This window comes from Hordeum vulgare, chromosome 1H (assembly GCF_904849725.1).
Source record: "Hordeum vulgare subsp. vulgare chromosome 1H, MorexV3_pseudomolecules_assembly, whole genome shotgun sequence".
In the NCBI taxonomy this organism is placed as follows: domain Eukaryota; kingdom Viridiplantae; phylum Streptophyta; class Magnoliopsida; order Poales; family Poaceae; genus Hordeum; species Hordeum vulgare.
The window spans coordinates 506565049-506582993 of NC_058518.1; the positions used below are offsets into that span (position 1 = coordinate 506565049).

The window sequence follows — 17945 nt, forward strand, 5'->3', positions numbered from 1 at the left end:
CAGATAAGAAGGCGGCCAAAGAAAAATCAGGTATATTTGATATACAAGTTATTGATGTGTACTTAACCGGCTCTCGTAGTAGTGCCTGGGTATTCGATACCGGTTCTGTTGCTCATATTTGCAACTCGAAACAGGAACTGCGGAATAGACGAAGGCTGGCGAAAGATGAAGTGACGATGCGCGTAGGAAATGGTTCCAAGGTTGATGCAATCGCCGTCGGCACAGTTTCACTTCAGTTACCATCAGGATTAGTTATGAACTTAAATCATTGTTATTTAGTGCCTGCGTTGAGCATGAACATTATATCTGGATCTTGTTTATTGCGAGACGGTTACTCTTTTAAGTCAAAGAATATTGGTTGTTCTATTTCTATGAGTAACATCTTTTATGGTCATGCACCCAATGTGAGAGGATTGTTCATATTGAATCTTGATAGAGATACACACATACATAACATTGAGACCAAAAGAGTTAGAGTTAACAATGATAGTGCCATATTTTTGTGGCACTGCCGCTTAGGTCATATTGGTGTAAAGCGCATGAAGAAACTCCATGCTGATGGACTTTTGGAGTCACTTGACTTTGATTCACTTGACACGTGCGAACCATGCCTCATGGGCAAGATGACTAAGACTCCGTTCTCCGGAACAATGGAGCGTGCAAGTGACTTGTTGGAAATCATACATACCGATGTGTGTGGTCCGATGAGCGTGGAGGCACCCGGGGGATATCGTTATTTTCTCACCTTCACTGACGATTTGAGTAGATATGGTCATGTCTACTTGATGAAGCACAAGTCTGAAACATTTGAAAAGTTCAAGCAATTTCAGAGTGAAGTTGAAAATCATTGTAACAAGAAGATCAAGTTCCTACGGTCTGATCGTGGGGGTGAATATCTGAGTTTCGAGTTTGGTGCTCACTTAAGGCAATGTGGAATTGTTTCACAGTTAACACCGCCTGGAACACCACAGCATAATGGTGTGTCCGAACGTCGTAATCGTACTTTATTAGAGATGGTGCGATCTATGATGTCTCTTACCGATTTGCCGTTATCATTTTGGGGTTATGCATTAGAAACAGCTGCATTCACTTTAATAGGGCACCATCAAAATCCGTTGAGACGACGCCATATGAACTATGGTATGGCAAAAGGCCAAAGTTGTCGTTTCTTAAAGTTTGGGGATGTGATGCTTATGTCAAAAAGCTTCAGCCTGAAAAGCTGGAACCCAAAGCGGAAAAGTGCGTCTTCATAGGTTACCCAAAGGAGACAGTTGGGTACACCTTCTATCTCAAATCCGAGGGCAAAGTGTTTGTTGCTAAAAACGTAGCTTTTCTCGAGAAGGAGTTTCTCTCGAGAGAATTGAGTGGGAGGAAGATAGAACTTGACGAGGTTGTCGAACCTCTCATCCCTCTGGATGGTGGCGCAGGGCAAGGGGAAACCTCTGTCGTTGCGACGCCGGCTGAGGAGGAAGTTAATGATGGTGATCATGAAACTCCGGTTCAAGTTTCTGTCGAACCACGCAGGTCGACGAGACCACGTGCTGCTCCAGAGTGGTACGGTAATCCCGTCTTATCAATCATGTTGTTGGACAACAATGAACCTGCAAATTATGAAGAAGCAATGGTGGGCCCGGATTCCAACAAATGGCTAGAAGCCATGAAGTCCAAGATAGGATCCATGTATGAGAACAAAGTGTGGACTTTGGAGGTACTGCCTGAGGGCCGCAAGGCTATTCAGAACAAATGGATCTTTAAGAGGAAGACGGACGCTGACGGCAATGTAACCGTTTATAAAGCTCGACTTGTGGCAAAGGGTTTTTCACAAGTTCAAGGAGTTGACTACGATGAGACATTCTCACCCGTAGCGATGCTTAAGTCCGTCAGAATCATGTTAGCAATAGCTGCATTTTCGATTATGAAATCTGGCAGATGGATGTCAAAACGGCGTTCCTTAACGGTTTCCTTAAGGAAGAATTATATATGATGCAACCCGAAGGTTTTGTCGATCCTAAGAATGCTAACAAGGTGTGCAAGCTCCAGCGATCCATTTATGGACTGGTGCAAGCATCTAGGAGTTGGAACAAACGCTTTGATGAGGTGATCAAAGCATTTGGGTTTATACAAGTGGTTGGAGAATCTTGTATTTACAAGAAAGTGAGTGGGAGCTCTGTGGCGTTTCTAATATTATATGTGGATGACATATTGCTGATTGGAAACAACGTGGAGTTTTTGGTGAGCATAAAGGATTACTTGAATAAAAGTTTCTCTATGAAGGACCTAGGAGAAGCTGCTTACATTCTAGGCATTAAGATCTATAGGGATAGATCAAAACGCCTGATAGGACTTTCACAAAGCACATACCTTGATAAAGTTTTGAAGAGGTTCAAAATGGAACAGTCCAAGAAAGGGTTCTTGCCAGTTTTACAAGGTACGAGATTGAGTAAGACTCAGTGCCCAGCAACTGATGAAGATAGAGAGCATATGCACTCCGTCCCCTATGCTTCAGCCATAGGTTCTATCATGTATGCAATGTTGTGCACTAGACCGGATGTTAGCCTGGCCATAAGTATGGCAGGTAGGTTCCAGAGTAATCCAGGAGTGGATCACTGGACAGCGGTCAAGAATATCCTGAAGTACCTGAAAAGGACTAAGGAGATGTTTCTCGTGTATGGAGGTGACGAAGAGCTCGCCGTAAAAGGTTATGTCGATGCAAGCTTTGACACAGATCCGGACGACTCTAAGTCGCAAACCGGATACGTATTTATTCTTAATGGGGGTGCGGTAAGCTGGTGCAGTTCCAAGCAAAGCGTCGTAGCAGATTCTACATGTGAAGTGGAGTACATGGCTGCCTCGGAGGCGGCTAAGGAGGGTGTCTGGATGAAGCAGTTCATGACGGATCTTGGAGTGGTGACAAGCGCACTGAATCCAATAACCTTGTTCTGTGACGACACGGGTGCCATTGCCTTAGCAAAGGAACCACGGTTTCACAAGAAGTCCAGACACATCAAACGACACTTCAACCTCATCCGCGACTACGTCGAAGGAGAGGACGTAAATATATGCAAAGTGCACACGGATCTGAATGTAGCAGACCCGCTGACTAAACCTCTTCCACGGCCAAAGCATGATCAACACCAGAACTGTATGGGTGTTAGATTTATTACAATGTAATTCGCATGATGATGTGAGGGCTAGATTATTGACTCTAGTGCAAGTGGGAGACTGTTGGAATTATGGCCTAGAGGCAATAATAAATATAGTTATTATTATAATTCCTGTATCAAGATAATCGTTTATTATCCATGCTATAATTGTATTGAATGAAGACTCATTTACATGTGTGGATACATAGACAAAACACTGTCCCTAGCAAGTCTCTAGTTGGCTAGCCAGTTGATCAAAGATAGTCAGTGTCTTCTGATTATGAACAAGGTGTTGTTGCTTGATAACTGGATCACGTCATTAGGAGAATCACGTGATGGACTAGACCCAAACTAATAGACGTAGCATGTTGATCGTGTCATTTTGTTGCTACTGTTTTCTGCATGTCAAGTATTTGTTCCTATGACCATGAGATCATATAACTCACTAACACCGGAGGAATACTTTGTGTGTATCAAACGTCGCAACATAACTGGGTGACTATAAAGATGCTCTACAGGTATCTCCGAAGGTGTTAGTTGAGTTAGTATGGATCAAGACTGGGATTTGTCACTCCGTGTGACGGAGAGGTATCTCGGGGCCCACTCGGTAATACAACATCACACACAAGCCTTGCAAGCAATGTGACTTAGTGTAAGTTGCGGGATCTTGTATTACGGAACGAGTAAAGAGACTTGCCGGTAAACGAGATTGAAATAGGTATGCGGATACTAACGATCGAATCTTGGGCAAGTAACATACCGAAGGACAAAAGGGAATGACATACGGGATTATATGAATCCTTGACACTGAGTTCAAATGATAAGTTCTTCGTAGAATATGTAGGATCCAATATGGGCATCCAGGTCCTGCTATTGGATATTGACCGAGGAGTCTCTCGGGTCATGTCTACATAGTTCTCGAACCCGCAGGGTCTGCACACTTAAGGTTCGACGTTGTTTTATGCGTATTTGAGTTATATGGTTGGTTACCGAATGTTGTTCGGAGTCCCGGATGAGATCACGGACGTCACGAGGGTTTCGGAATGGTCCAGAAATGAAGATTGATATATAAGATGACGTCATTTGATTACCGGAAGGTTTTCGGAGTTACCGGGAATGTACCGGGAATGACGAATGGGTTCCGGGAGTTCATCGGGGGGGGGGGAAACCCACCCCGGGGAAGCCCATAGGCCTTGAGGGTGGCGCACCAGCCCTTAGTGGGCTGGTGGGACAGCCCAAAAGGGCCCTATGCGCATTGGAAGAAAAAACAAAGAGAAAGAAAAAAAAAGAGGAGGTGGGAAGGGAAGGAAGGACTCCCACCCACCAAACCAAGTCCAACTCGGTTTGGGGGGGGGGGAGACCTTCCCCCCTTGGCTCGGCCGACCCCCTTGGGGATCCTTGAGCCCCAAGGCAAGGTTCCCTCTCTCCCACCTATATATACGGAGGTTTTAGGGCTGATTTGAGACGACTTTTCCACGGCAGCCCGACCACATACCTCCACGGTTTTTCCTCTAGATCGCGTTTCTGCGGAGCTCGGGCGGAGCCCTGCTGAGACAAGGTCATCACCAACCTCCGGAGCGCCGTCACGCTGCCGGAGAACTCTTCTACCTCTCCGTCTCTCTTGCTGGATCAAGAAGGCCGAGATCATCGTCGAGCTATACGTGTGCTGAACGCGGAGGTGCCGTCCGTTCGGTACTAGATCGTGGGACTGATCGCGGGATTGTTCGCGGGGCGAATCGAGGGACGTGAGGACGTTCCTCTACATCAATCGCGTTCACTAACGCTTCTTCTGTACGGTCTACAAGGGTACGTAGATCACTCATCCCCTCTCGTAGATGGACATCACCATGATAGGTCTTCGTCCGCGTAGGAAATTTTTTGTTTCCCATTCGACGTTCCCCAACAGTTTTAGAGATGTGGAACTGTTCAATCTAGCCCTCCTTGCAAGACAGGCTTGGCGCATGCTTAAGTCTCTGGAGTCCTTAAGTGCCAGAATCCTAAAGGCACGCTATTTCCCTTCAACTTCGATTTTGGATGCTGAGCTTGGAAACAACCCATCACAGATATGGCGTGCAATCATCAAAAGAAAAGAAGTTCTCAAGATAGTCCTGATCAAGCGGATTGGAGACGGCAACACTACGGAGATTTGGAACCAGAACTAGCTCCCTAAGGAAGCCTCCATGCGACCGATCGCGTGCCTTACGCCTCACCGCCCGACACTAGTAGCAGAACTCATCGACCAAACTTCAGCTAGATGGCTGTGGGAACTGATCAATTCAACCTTCTTACCGTTAGATGCTAACGTGATTCTCAACATTCCCCTCAGCACAAGACAATATGATGATTTTTGGGCCTGGTCGCAAGAGAAGAAGGGAGAGTTCACTGTAAAGTCCTGTTATCGCATGCTCATTACAACCAAACTTCGACGGGAGGCCTGGCTCGAGGGACGCGGCGGTCCGGCGGACATCACCAGAGAAAAGAGATGCTGGGACACTCTGTGGAGGATTCAGGTTCCGTCAAAGATCAAGGTCTTTCTGTGGCGACTTGCACAAAGTTCTCTGCCCACAACGGATGTTCGTCATCATCGGCATATGGCATCCTCCCCATCATGTGCGGTATGTGGAGCAGAAGATTCTTGGCTCCACTCCCTTCTTACATGCACAATGGCGCGGTGTGTTTGGGTGCTACATGACCAAGAGCTAGTCGAGCATATGCTAGCTACAGTGGAACCAGACGCACGGTCGTGGCTTTTCAGTATGATAGCGTCGGTTTCAGCGGAGGAGTTGGTCAAGATCACGACACACTATGGGCTATATGGTTCGCGAGACGGAAATTGATCCACGAAGGAGAACATCAAAGTCCATGGGCAACACACTCCTTTATCAACAGATTCATAGCTGAATTCGAAGTGACCAAGGCAAAAGCACCTATATCACATGCAAGACCGGTGCAATCTAATGCTCGCAGATGGATTCCGCTTCCCGCGGGATGGACAAAGGTGAATGTCGATGGCGCAGTATGCAAACCCCCCCCCCCATAGGCGCTGTTAGTGCAGTGTGCCGGGATGATCAAGGCATTTACCTGGGATGATCAAGGCAGTGTTCCATGGATTAACGAACCCTCATATTTTGGAAACATTAGCTTGTCGCGAAGCACAATCTTTGGGAAGGGATCTCTTATTACTTAAGGTAGCAGTGGCGTCTGATTGACTAAATGTGGTTAAAGAAATCAACTCAGGATCTTGTGGTGTCACAGCCCCCATCATCAAGGAAATCAAGGAAGGGACGATTGACTTTCAAGACATATCCTTTGCTCATGAAGGTAGATTATCCAATATGGAAGCTCATCAGTGCCCTGTTTGGAACCATAATAGATTATGATAATCTGGATTATGAAGATAGATTATATAATCTGGTTTATAAAAATAATGTAGGTAGACATGTTTGGAGGCCAGATTATATAAACTGTAACCCATGTTTTACATTGCATAATGACCTGTCTGCCCTCTGTTTTTTTTAAAAGAGGAGGATGGCGGTGGTAGGAATGTAATTATCTACAACTTTACAAGGGTAATGGATCATTAGCAATTCATAATATGATTTTAGCTGGTGTAGAGTAGATTATGAGTTTTTAATAATCTGTCCAACTAGTTTTTATAATCTACACCATAATCTGTCATGTTTGGAGACATAACAGATTATAAAAACTGGATTATATAATCTGGGTGGTTCCAAACAGGGCCTTAGCTAAACATGCTATGCATCTGAAAGAGTGACGCAATGTGTGGCTCCTCCAACCCTTTGATACTACTCTTATCCCTGTGATTCGTATTAGTTATCAATAAAGCAGTGTTTTACCCCAAAAAAAAGGAGCTCCCAATTGAATGAGCCACCATCTCAATGACACTGGCTGGCACATCTCCCATGGACCGATGGCTGAGCAATTTCAGTCCCAATAAGCTTGATACGGATAAAGATCACGAGAAGCCGTTGAGAGCTATATCTCACTTACTAGTTAAATACCCGTGCGTTGCCACGTGACATAAAATATGACGTGAAACCATAACTCGGTAGAATGATAGCATGGACTTGGGTATTTTAGATCAGTGCTTCTTATGGGCTACAACCCAACACCGGAACAATGTCTAAGATAATTCAAGAGCGTATGTATATTATTGTTGTTCTATTTGTGTTACCCGTTATTTAATTCAACAAAACAAAAATCAGATAAAAAAACAAAATCTATAATTGAATGGTATTTTATTTCACAATGCATGCTGTTGATACATGACAAGAAAAAAATGAGGAAGCAAAATAAAAAAATGAGGAAGCAAAATAGGTCAAACAGCTACTGCGTATGTGAGAAAATTATTACTATCAGTGTACACTACTGTTGTCTGGGCATCGATCAAGAATCCCAGAATCAATCACCTATGCTTGGGCATCAACGCAGAGGAAGCATGTTGGTGGCTACTGCCGCTGCCTTCAGTGGCTTCTCTTCAGCGCCGTGAGGAAGCTCGACTTCGTCTTCTGCCAGTCCTCGCCGTCGGCTTCCACCTGTCATTGTTACTTCCAAATCAGACATCAACATAGCCGGATCATAACAAGTTATACGACTACTTAGCAGGAGAAATTCGCTGAAGCATGCGATCGGTTCCGATGGAAAAAACCAACGGGAGGCGAGGCTGACCTCTTTGGAGAGTCTCTGAAGGATGTCCAAGATCTGGGAGAAGTCGGGCCTCTCGGCCGAATCTTTGTGCCAACATTTCTGAAGCAGCTCTGCTAGCTTGGGGTTGGTATCCTTCGGAATCGTCGGCCAGATGCCCTGCACAAAATGCGGATCGGAAGGAGGGTTAGCATCTCCACAAAATGCTAATAGCAATGGGTTCTATCGAGTTTTCGACAAGAAAAATAGGTGGTTTCAACAAACATCTGCAAGGCTTACCTTCTAAACAACACCTATTGCTGCTTGCAATGGAGTCAGATAATCATAAGGGATCTGGACAAATAGAACAGATATCAATTTCACTCTAGAAGTGGACGTACACAGATATACTACTTAAAAAGAAGGTGGAAAAAATGTTAGTCTGCTAATGTAGAATAATAACAATTGCAGTTACTTTGCTAGTTAAAAGCTCCCATAGAACAATGCCAAAGCTAAAAACATCTGCCTTGTGATCTTATGGCTTATGCTCTATGACCTGAAGTTAGATAGTACTCCCTCCGTCCCAAAACGCTGAATGCCCGTACGTTGCCACGGAGCGAGACGATCTATAAATAAAGGAAATAATTTGTGGACTTGTTATTCTATAATAAATGCAAATGCAATTCAAGACCGCATCCAAACAAATATCAAATTCTCATGTCACTCTTGCAACACCACACATTTTTTGAGCCTCGCCACAATTCGTTTGATATTTCTCATACATGAGCTTTCTTTGCGAAGAACCCCTCAAAATTATTTTGCTACCTAGTAGTGATAGAAAGCACCCAAACATAAAAACAAGCAAACATGTTCCTATGGTACCGACCAACCCCCCCATACACCCCTGGTTTCCTTCTCAAACACCCAACCTAGAACAAGACAAGGTATCAATTCCTCTTACGTCTCAAACGGTCTCTGACACCACACATCATGTTTATTCTCCTCTTAAGCTTCACCAAATCACCATCACGACTCTTGACATCACAAAGGTACACATGATCAAGCATTAAGATTGTCGTAATGATATGATTAATGAGATAACGAAAGTGTGATGACCAGGGCTGCAATAGGTTTCACACGATGGTTGTGCACTAAGCGCCTCGGTTTAAAACATGGATAATGAAGTGTTTGACATCTAACAACATCATTTCCCACCACCAATTGGAATTGTTTACCATTAATCCATGATGAATGAAAGAAGGAAACCATGTTGGGCGCCTACCATCAATGATCAAACCATGTTAGATTCTTCCCTTATTGTTACTCAAACTAAATTAATCATGACTAAAGTCAGTCCTATTTTTGTACGATTCGGCGATGGACGGTGACAACGATTCCTACATATGCATCAAGGCTGCCTTTTTTGCATCGTAGAAAAATCATATGTGATTTGTCGTACGTGAAGCATCAGTCTTCTTATGCTTGCTTATTGCAATCATCTCTAAAATAATCATTTGCAATCTACGCACTTCTTCCATTCAATGAGCCATCATTGTGTACAATCTGACATGCTACACACTGCAATTGATGTAGGCTAATGATATACTTTTTCAATCTTAGGTTGGAGCTTACCCAAGAGGCAACATAACAAGATGAAAAATAAAAAAGAAAATTCAAGGATGTCAAGAAGCCATCTTGGCTGCACAGGAGGAAAGGCTAAGTGCCAAATGCTTCCAAATGGAGGTTAACATTGTAAATAACTTCAGAGACCGACTACTCCACCCATGAAAAAAAACTCTTCCATATCCATCTCTTTGGCCTAAAAAGTTCTGTACTTATTTCTTTCCAAATCTGCCACACTGCATAAGAGGCAAGGGAGTATAAATCTTACCACTATGTTAGCAACACTGCATAGATGTTTTTGGATTTTTGGCTCCGTCTTCTCCAAGTGCTTCTCCTTTGTTCCTTGTAGTCATATATCTGGGAAGCATGTGAAATTCTCATCTTGTGAAACAAACCACTTTCAGGGTCCATTTGACACTTTCTTGGTCGGTGAAGATACGGCTGAAGTGTTTGACATTAAATTCAGCAACAATGGCAAGTCTATGCTTTTGACACAACTAACAACCATATATATATTCTGGATGCATATGGAGGGGAGAAGGTCAGTTAGTGCTATAATTGCAGAATTTTGCTTTAGATATCGAGATGTAAATTGCATATTTTGCTCCGAATGTAGTTCGTAGTAAAATATTTGAAAAGATTTATACTACCTCAATCCTTAAATATAAGTCTTTTTAGACATTACACTACAAACTTCATAAGGATATACGTAGGCATACTTTGGAGTATAAATTCATTCATTTTGCTCCGTATGTAGTCTAATGGAATCCCTAAAAAGACTTATATTAAGAACATTTAGAAACAGAGGGAGTAAATTTCATTTCTTTCTGCCTTGCTACAAACGAATGAACTGGTATCAATCTTGCCATAGAAGAGAAATACGAAGATATATGAAGGTGAAGAAGAGAAATACGAATAAGCACCCCTACCTCAAGCAATACAAAAAAAAACTTACCCCTTAAATATATATCCTAGCTATCAGGTAAGTTACCTCTCAGTTATTTTCAGAGACTTTAGCCGTCTAGTTCATTTTTTAGAAGTCAATTATTACCTGTCTTACGACCAAACTACTTTAATTTGACTTTTTAGAATGTCCTTGAAACAAATGCTTTTGCTCTGCAGGACTGTACCTATCACCTAGTTAATTTGAACAACAATAATTCATCAATGATGTTTTAGTTTAATGATCATATTACAAATTTAGCTTAGACACATATAAGTATACAGTAACTTAAGCAAATAATTTCCAAAGAATAGGTGAGAATCCATGTGAAGATATTATAGAGAAAACTTACCATCCGTGGATGAATTTCTGTAGGTGTTCTTCAAGAACTCGACGAAAAAATGACCATTGTGAGTAAGCGTCACTGGTCCAAATAAATGTTGCCAAAAACAAACGTAGCTATGAAGTAAATGATGTAACCATATGAATCCTTCAGCAGACAAACCAAAAGCACTTAGCACAACTACACGATATTACCTCACCGTTTGATCTCAAAACACCGCGTCCCACCACCACCATTGTGTCCCAATGATCCGTTATTAATCCCTCCATATCAACGTAATTCACTTCCGCCTCTCAAAGTCGGCATCATATACACCTGCTTTACCCCAGGATGTATGTGCAGGAACAAGCCATCTATAAGAAAAAAAATACTTGCTGCGTCGTGTGAGACCCTGCCCGCTGGGCTCTGCTCCATGGTCAAAGTCGTCCTCATGTGTCCGGATCGAGATCTTATAAATAAGTCAGTAGTGTGCCATCATGTGATTGAGATATGGTTGCACCAAAATACTGAAAAAAGATCATTCAAGCTTTAGCAGAAAGCAAATGGAGATGAACTCTTCGCTCCCCAAGTAATCATATTTACAGTTGGTGTTTAATACTCTGTAGAAATTTGAATATGATCGTCACATATAGCTTTTTGGACTATCCACTGTATGCACTTCTATACAAGAGCAATTCTTCTACCACTTTGTGGGCATAACATAAATTAAACATATACTTTAATCTCTCCAGAAACAAGTAAACATTATAGTAGAGATTATAAAATGAGTTGCCAATGGTTAGCACTCCCAATATCTCCAAACTCAAACGACTTGACATCATCTATTCAGTTAATCATTGATCCCACAAGTCTCTCATGGCATTCAGACTCCTGCATAATCAGAAACATAAAGAAAAAGGAACAAAGATTTGGAGGCATGGCGGGATTAATGGCCCATATCATCAATAATCCTGGACACCTGAAGATCAAGCATGGAACAGAGCAACTGCCTGTTAGGAAAATCATGGACAGAGACGTGCTCAATGACACGCAAACACAATGTATGAACACTGAATTTGTCAGAAGATTCATGACATAACCCCACACAAATTCAGCGTTTAACTTTGCAAGATTCAGCGCTCTGTCGGAAAGACGTTACCTGGACGACGCGCCCCGACAGGGCTGGCCGGCGCTGCGGGTCGCTCGCCTCCTCGAGCAGGCGCTGGTGGGTGACCACGTCCTCCGCCCTCTCCGCGTTCACATCCAGCGCGTACCTGCACAGAACAGACGTCGCGCACACGATGGACAGCGTCAGCAGGACAGCGTGCGGAGACCGGCAGTGCCGATAGGGTGGCGGGGGGGTGCGGGGGATAGGGCTCACCGGGCGGGGAGGCGGTGGAAGGGCGCCCAGAGCGCGTCCTCGAAGGCCGGCGAGATCTCGGTGCCCCCGGCGGTGCGGAGGCGGGCGAGCACCTCGTTGTAGACCTCGAGGCGCCGGCCCTGCTTGTCCGTGCGCCGCCCGCCCGCGCGATCTCCAGCTGCCGCCGCGCGCGGACGAATCGGCGGCCGGCGATGGGGGCTCCTCCACGGCCATCGATCCAAGTGCACGCCTGCTTTATGTATCCCTTCCGCTCCCGTGCACGCCTTGTCGTAGTACCCTCATGCGCGGCTGCGCTCCGACGGACAAGGAGGCAGAGCTGGGTCTCGGGGGAGAGAGCATCCCTCGATGAAGAAGGAGGCATCGGGGTGGTCGCGAGGGAGGGGGTGGGGAGGTTTCTTGTTCGGGGAGAGAGATCTGGGGATGGAGACCCATGGGGAAAGTGGAGGTCGGTTTTTTGCTGGCGGTGGGATTTTTTTCTGCGCGGGGATGGGTAAGACGAGGTGTGATCGAGCGTGGTTGAACCGAGGTGGAGAGGTAGAGGGTGTTTTTCCTGTGTGAACCGAATTGGTTTATGAAGGAATGGAAACCGGATTGGTTTATGGAGGGATGAAAAAAATTGGTGGAAAGGCTAGCGGTAGGAGGGGGTCGCTGGAGGTCGAACCATCACGACGACCGCAAATCCCCTTTAATAGTAGAGATAACGAAGCGAGTAGCGTCCGCAGTAATTGGTCGCACCATTAAAACACACTAGTTGAGTACCCCGTGCGTTGCCACGGGGTGCAAATTATGTTATGAAAAAAAAGTCATATTCCGAATCTTGGAGATTATTTTTAATCTTGACTCTCTTACTATTAAAAAACACTTTGCAGCCCATCTTATGCATTAGACTCAAAATATCTTGACTTTGTACATCACTTTAGAAAGGACCAATGTTCTTACCAACAGCAACTGAATAGCCAGAAGCTAATTAAGCATCTATTTACTACAAGAAAAAAACATAAAAAGACAAAACGAAAAAGAGAAAGACATTCGCTAATTGTTTTTCAATTAAATTGTTCGGGTGAACCAAGATGCATTATTGCTACTCCCTCGAGGTTGCGTCAATTAATTCGGGTGGGAGGGAGTACCATTATCGGACAATTAGAACCATGCAAATATATTTTGAATAATCAATACAAGGAGAATGTAATCATACAGCTCACTACAAATGTTCTTATAATAATTCAAGGTTCATCACATTTTTTGAACTGCAATGGCAATATATTTCAGTTCGATAAGGAATAGGATCACAAATAGAAATATTTTGATGTCAGCAAGATTTTTCAATGAACAAAAACGTTATTGAAAAGGCAACATTTGGTACCAAAGTCTTCAAGGGACTTCTTGAAGCGTGCAAAGCACTTGTCGCAGCGTACTTGGCGCCATCCCTGACCGATGATCCGACGACAATGCCAGACGCGTATGCGCTGCATGATTCCAGGATGGCTCGCTCCCGCTCGTGGAAATGGTGCACAACAAGGGTCTCAAAATGCTGCAGCAGGTGAAAAGCTTGTAAGAATGAATTCAGTGGCATGAAGAACAATGCACACGTGGTATAAATCCCAAGGATGTATTTTTTGCCATGTGCTACAAACCTGTTCCACTCGGGACGGGACCTCTGTTCTCTTTAGAAGATACTGGTGCACAATAGTGGTGATATTTCAGATCATTTTTCTTCTCCTTTTTGTTCAACATTCCATAAATAAAAATATAATGGACGTTTTACGAAGATGTGGAAAATTTGAAGCTGGTAATTTCATGTCACGACTCACAAGAAACAACTCCTCTATGGGTGCAGATTGTCTAACTTCACGGGGCTGTACTTAACACAGCTAAAAAGGAATTGGGGAGGTGGCAGGTATAATTGATAGAACAGAAGCATAATTGAGCTATTAGGACGCCCTAGTAATCTGTCATTGTTTATCATATTGTTCGGAATAAAAAGAAGATGCTTCCATGTTCATCGTAGAAAATAAAAACACAGACAATTTAATTTACTTAAGTACTGTAGGAGATTATTTCTAACCCAATTTGGATGTATGTAGTTTATTTTCAGCACGAGTATCAGTAACTTTCTAACCATGGCCAGTGAGAATCTTCTTTTACGCCATGAAGAGTAACCAAGACATCTTTTAACCATGGCAAGAAATGAGGGCTCTGTAAATTACCTTAGGAGGCTTACGAAGTGAATACAACATAGTCTTGCAGGATAGAACAAATGCAGTCTGATTATATGCCATGGAATGCTTTTCACCAAGAGGTGTGTTAACCGTGTTTTTGTAGCATGGCTCATTAAAGTATGGTTTATCATTCAACACGAGGCCCTGGATGGAGATCAACACTTGCAACATGGTGGAATTTGACTTGCTCCACTTCTCACATCCAGAACCCCACCAAGTGTTCAGCAGGCTAAGGCACACCTTTCCACTCTCATACAGGTTTGGATTTAGCCGAAGCCCACCTGAATGGTAGTATACTTTCTGTGCATATCGGATAGGTTTTTGTTAAGAGATTGCATTGGTGGTGATAAAGTGGAAAAATAAGGGGAGGCAGGTGTGAAGTGCCAACATACCGCTGGACATCGCGGGTACTTAGGAGGAAAACGAACATCAAAGAAGAAAAGACCGTCATGATATGGAGTTCCAGAAGTCCCAACAATAGTAGCCCTTAGCAGATCAATCATGTCCTCATAAACTCTAACATATATAGATCCTGCATAATATGAAACCAAACTAAGATCCACGTTTTTATTGATAAAAAACGGATTTCAGGTGTAAATCCTCTAAAAGAAAAACTGCAATGCAAGTATGACATGAGTCGACGACACATTAGGTTAGGCTTAATGATACGCCAACATGATTTGACAGTTGCAAATAATTTTCCATTTTTCTCCAAGTATTAAATGATACTTTTTTGTTAAGAGATTGCATTGGTGGTGATAAAGTGGAAAAATAAGGGGAGGCAGGTGTGAAGTGCCAACATACCGGTGGACATCGCGGGTACTCGGGAGTAAAACGAACATCAAAGAAGAAACAACCGTCATGATATGGAGTTCATGAAGGCCCAACAATAGCAGCCCTTAGCAGATCAATCCTGTCCTCATAAACTCTAACATATATAGATCCTGCATAATATGAAACCAAACTGAGATCCACGTTTTTATTGATAAAAACGGATTTCAGGTGTAAATCCTCTAAAAAGAAAAACTGCAATGCAAGTATGACATGAGTCGACGACACATTAGGTTAGGCTTAATGATATGCCAACATGATTTGACAGTTGCAAATAATTTTCCATTTTTCTCCAAGCATTAAATTATACTTTCTCACACGGTATATTCAGTATGCAAAACAAGTTCTAAACCAAGCATGAAGTATGACATGAGTCGATGACACATTAGGGGCTTAGTGCAGGAGTGCACCTAAACCACAGCGTACACACAAGATGTTGCCAGAAAAGGGCCAAGAAATGCAGAGAATGGTGACTATATGGAAACAATAGTACTCCCTCCCTCCCACGTATAGTGTCACAACATATAGTGTCTTGATCTCTTGAGACTATGTATTCTCTTATTTCAATGTATGAATGAAAGTGCAAAGCATTTCAAAACTCATAGAAGTTCAGAAAAGATAAAAAACTTCAATGATCTCCACACAGATAGTGTCAACAAGAGAGAATCAAGGAACATATCAAAAAAAGCTTGGATGCCTGACTGAAGGTAAAATGGCATAATTCACTTCATACTGATATGCAGGATGCTGATGCTTGTTTTGCTCGATGTCAGTATGTAAGGGATACTTGTTTTGCACATAGTAAGGGATACTTGTTTTACACATACATCATAGTAGCATCAGCTTGTCGGGTGACAAGTATACAGAGCTCAAAAGACAAAAGCACACAACAGCGCCCCTTCAGATTCGAAGGCATATGGATCATACCTTGTGAATAAACTAACATAGTCGATTTACGTCCGACAGTCACACCCAGGATATTTTCTAGGATGTACCTCCACCGCTACTTGTTTTAGTAGTTAGAACGGGATGGGCAGCAGACTGTTTGCTTAGATTTGTGCCCCCCCCCCTTAGAGCATCGGACAATTAAAAAAAGAGTTGCATGATCAGTGCATGGGACACCTAACAACTGTAAATTATCAAATCATAATATGCAGTCGGCCTAAAGAAATGAGATATCGACCCATCCTACAAATCTTGTAAGGAGCATGTTTAGCATAGTGTTGACACTACCCGATGGATTATAACCACGTATATTAATGGTTCACAGGACACTGAGAGCACAAGTAATTTGCACGCTATCTACCTGCAGGAAGGGAGCTTTACTTTATCTCTATCTTTATACCCAATATTTACATGCTATAATTAAAATCCAGACTTTGAATGATAAGTTACATTTTTATTGTGACATGGATAGTTGGACACACTGATGCATACTTCATAGGGATAACTCATCGGAATTATTTTCCCACAACATTTTTCTACGCCAAAAGACAACAGAGTTGTGAACTAACATAAACACATACCTGATAAATGGGAATTGAGAAGGTGAAAATGATGGCCAGGTGACCCAGTCCTAAAGTCCGTGGAGGCCATATGCACAATGTCTTTCGATTTTTCATCCACAACCTCTTTGGATTTTCATCAAATACATTATGGGCATATAAAATATGAATCTTCATCACCAAAAGAACTTGTGACATTCTATGCCATGGCAAATTTAGGACCTGTGAACATGTTCTAGAGATTAAATATGCCTCTATTTGTTTCAAAAATAGAGAACATGTTCTTTGATCTAGAAGCATATCTAGACGGGATTACAGTGCACTTAGAAAATCTGAGATTATGTGCCTCCAGATGAACATGGGCCCTTAGAACATCACCATGCGTATCTTTCCATCTAATTTCTGGACGGTCATATAGAATAACATTGGAGCTTGTTAATTTGGGAGCTAAGCAATCAAGGTAGCATATCCGGTAGGTAGGAATATACATTGTTGTTTATGTAGTGGAAAATAGCCAATGGAAACCATGCCTTTTTTAATCATGCAACCATGTTAAGTAAGCAAAAAGTGTGTTTTAGCCATTAAGCCAGAATATAGGTTGCTGGAACCGGGAGATAATGGAAAAAGGAAACTGATAATATTGTATTGTGTAACTTAGATGATTTCATGAACCTTGTATAGCACATTGTATACAAGAGCGTAGTTTTCCGATAAAAAACATTATAAGCGCTTCAGGTGAGAAAAAATGTGTCATAATTCAGCTGCAATGATTTTGGCAAAATCATGGAGCTGAGACCTGTCTCGAACAACGCCAAGGCATAATATATTCCTAATCAGATACAATTATTTCTATTTTTGTGAGTACAATTTCGTGATAAAGGTTATCACACATACGCATCAATAGTTTGTGCTGCTAACATCTTCCGTCAGAATCATAACAAGAGAATGCACTTGCTATTAAAAAGCCCAAAATGGAGTTATACACCAACCACTTTGTACATATTACTCCTCATGTTTATTATCTTCCAGCTATCACCAACACTTGTCTTCTAATTCCTAGGTACTCCTACATAGCAGTTGTACACAAGCGAGGTATGCACTCAGGAGAAAATATATTTCAACCAAGTAGATGCAGATGAATATGATTGACTGGAAGAAAAATTGAGAACTTATATTTATACCATGAGGTATACAAGAAATAATAAATAAAAGTAGATACAAATGAAATATATGATAAGAGTGGAAGAAGAATTAAGAGGCATATTTATCAATTCATGGACAAAGTGGGCTGGTTATGTTCAGACCTATTAATGTCACATTGATGCTTCATTTCC

General features: G+C 42.6%; 1 protein-coding gene across 1 annotated transcript; it reads right to left on the reverse strand.

The window, feature by feature from the left end:
* Window positions 1–13279: 13279 nt before the first annotated feature.
* Window positions 13280–15089, reverse strand: LOC123402594 (putative ubiquitin-conjugating enzyme E2 38). The gene is made up of 5 exons (XM_045096524.1): window positions 15080–15089; window positions 14668–14807; window positions 14264–14575; window positions 13420–13587; window positions 13280–13303 (listed from the first exon to the last, which is right to left on the reverse strand). The coding sequence occupies exons 1-5, from the start codon at window positions 15087–15089 to the stop codon at window positions 13280–13282; spliced, it is 654 nt and encodes a 217-aa protein (XP_044952459.1).
* Window positions 15090–17945: the final 2856 nt, after the last annotated feature.

Bases quoted from the DNA above. Each gene is read 5' to 3' on its own strand.
- LOC123402594 (XM_045096524.1), bottom strand. The intron at 14,576-14,667 runs GTATGTTGGCAC...CGATATGCACAG, and splicing joins AGTACCCGCGATGTCCAGCG to AAAGTATACTACCATTCAGG. The intron at 13,588-14,263 runs GTAATTTACAGA...CACCTGCTGCAG, and splicing joins CACTTCGTAAGCCTCCTAAG to CATTTTGAGACCCTTGTTGT.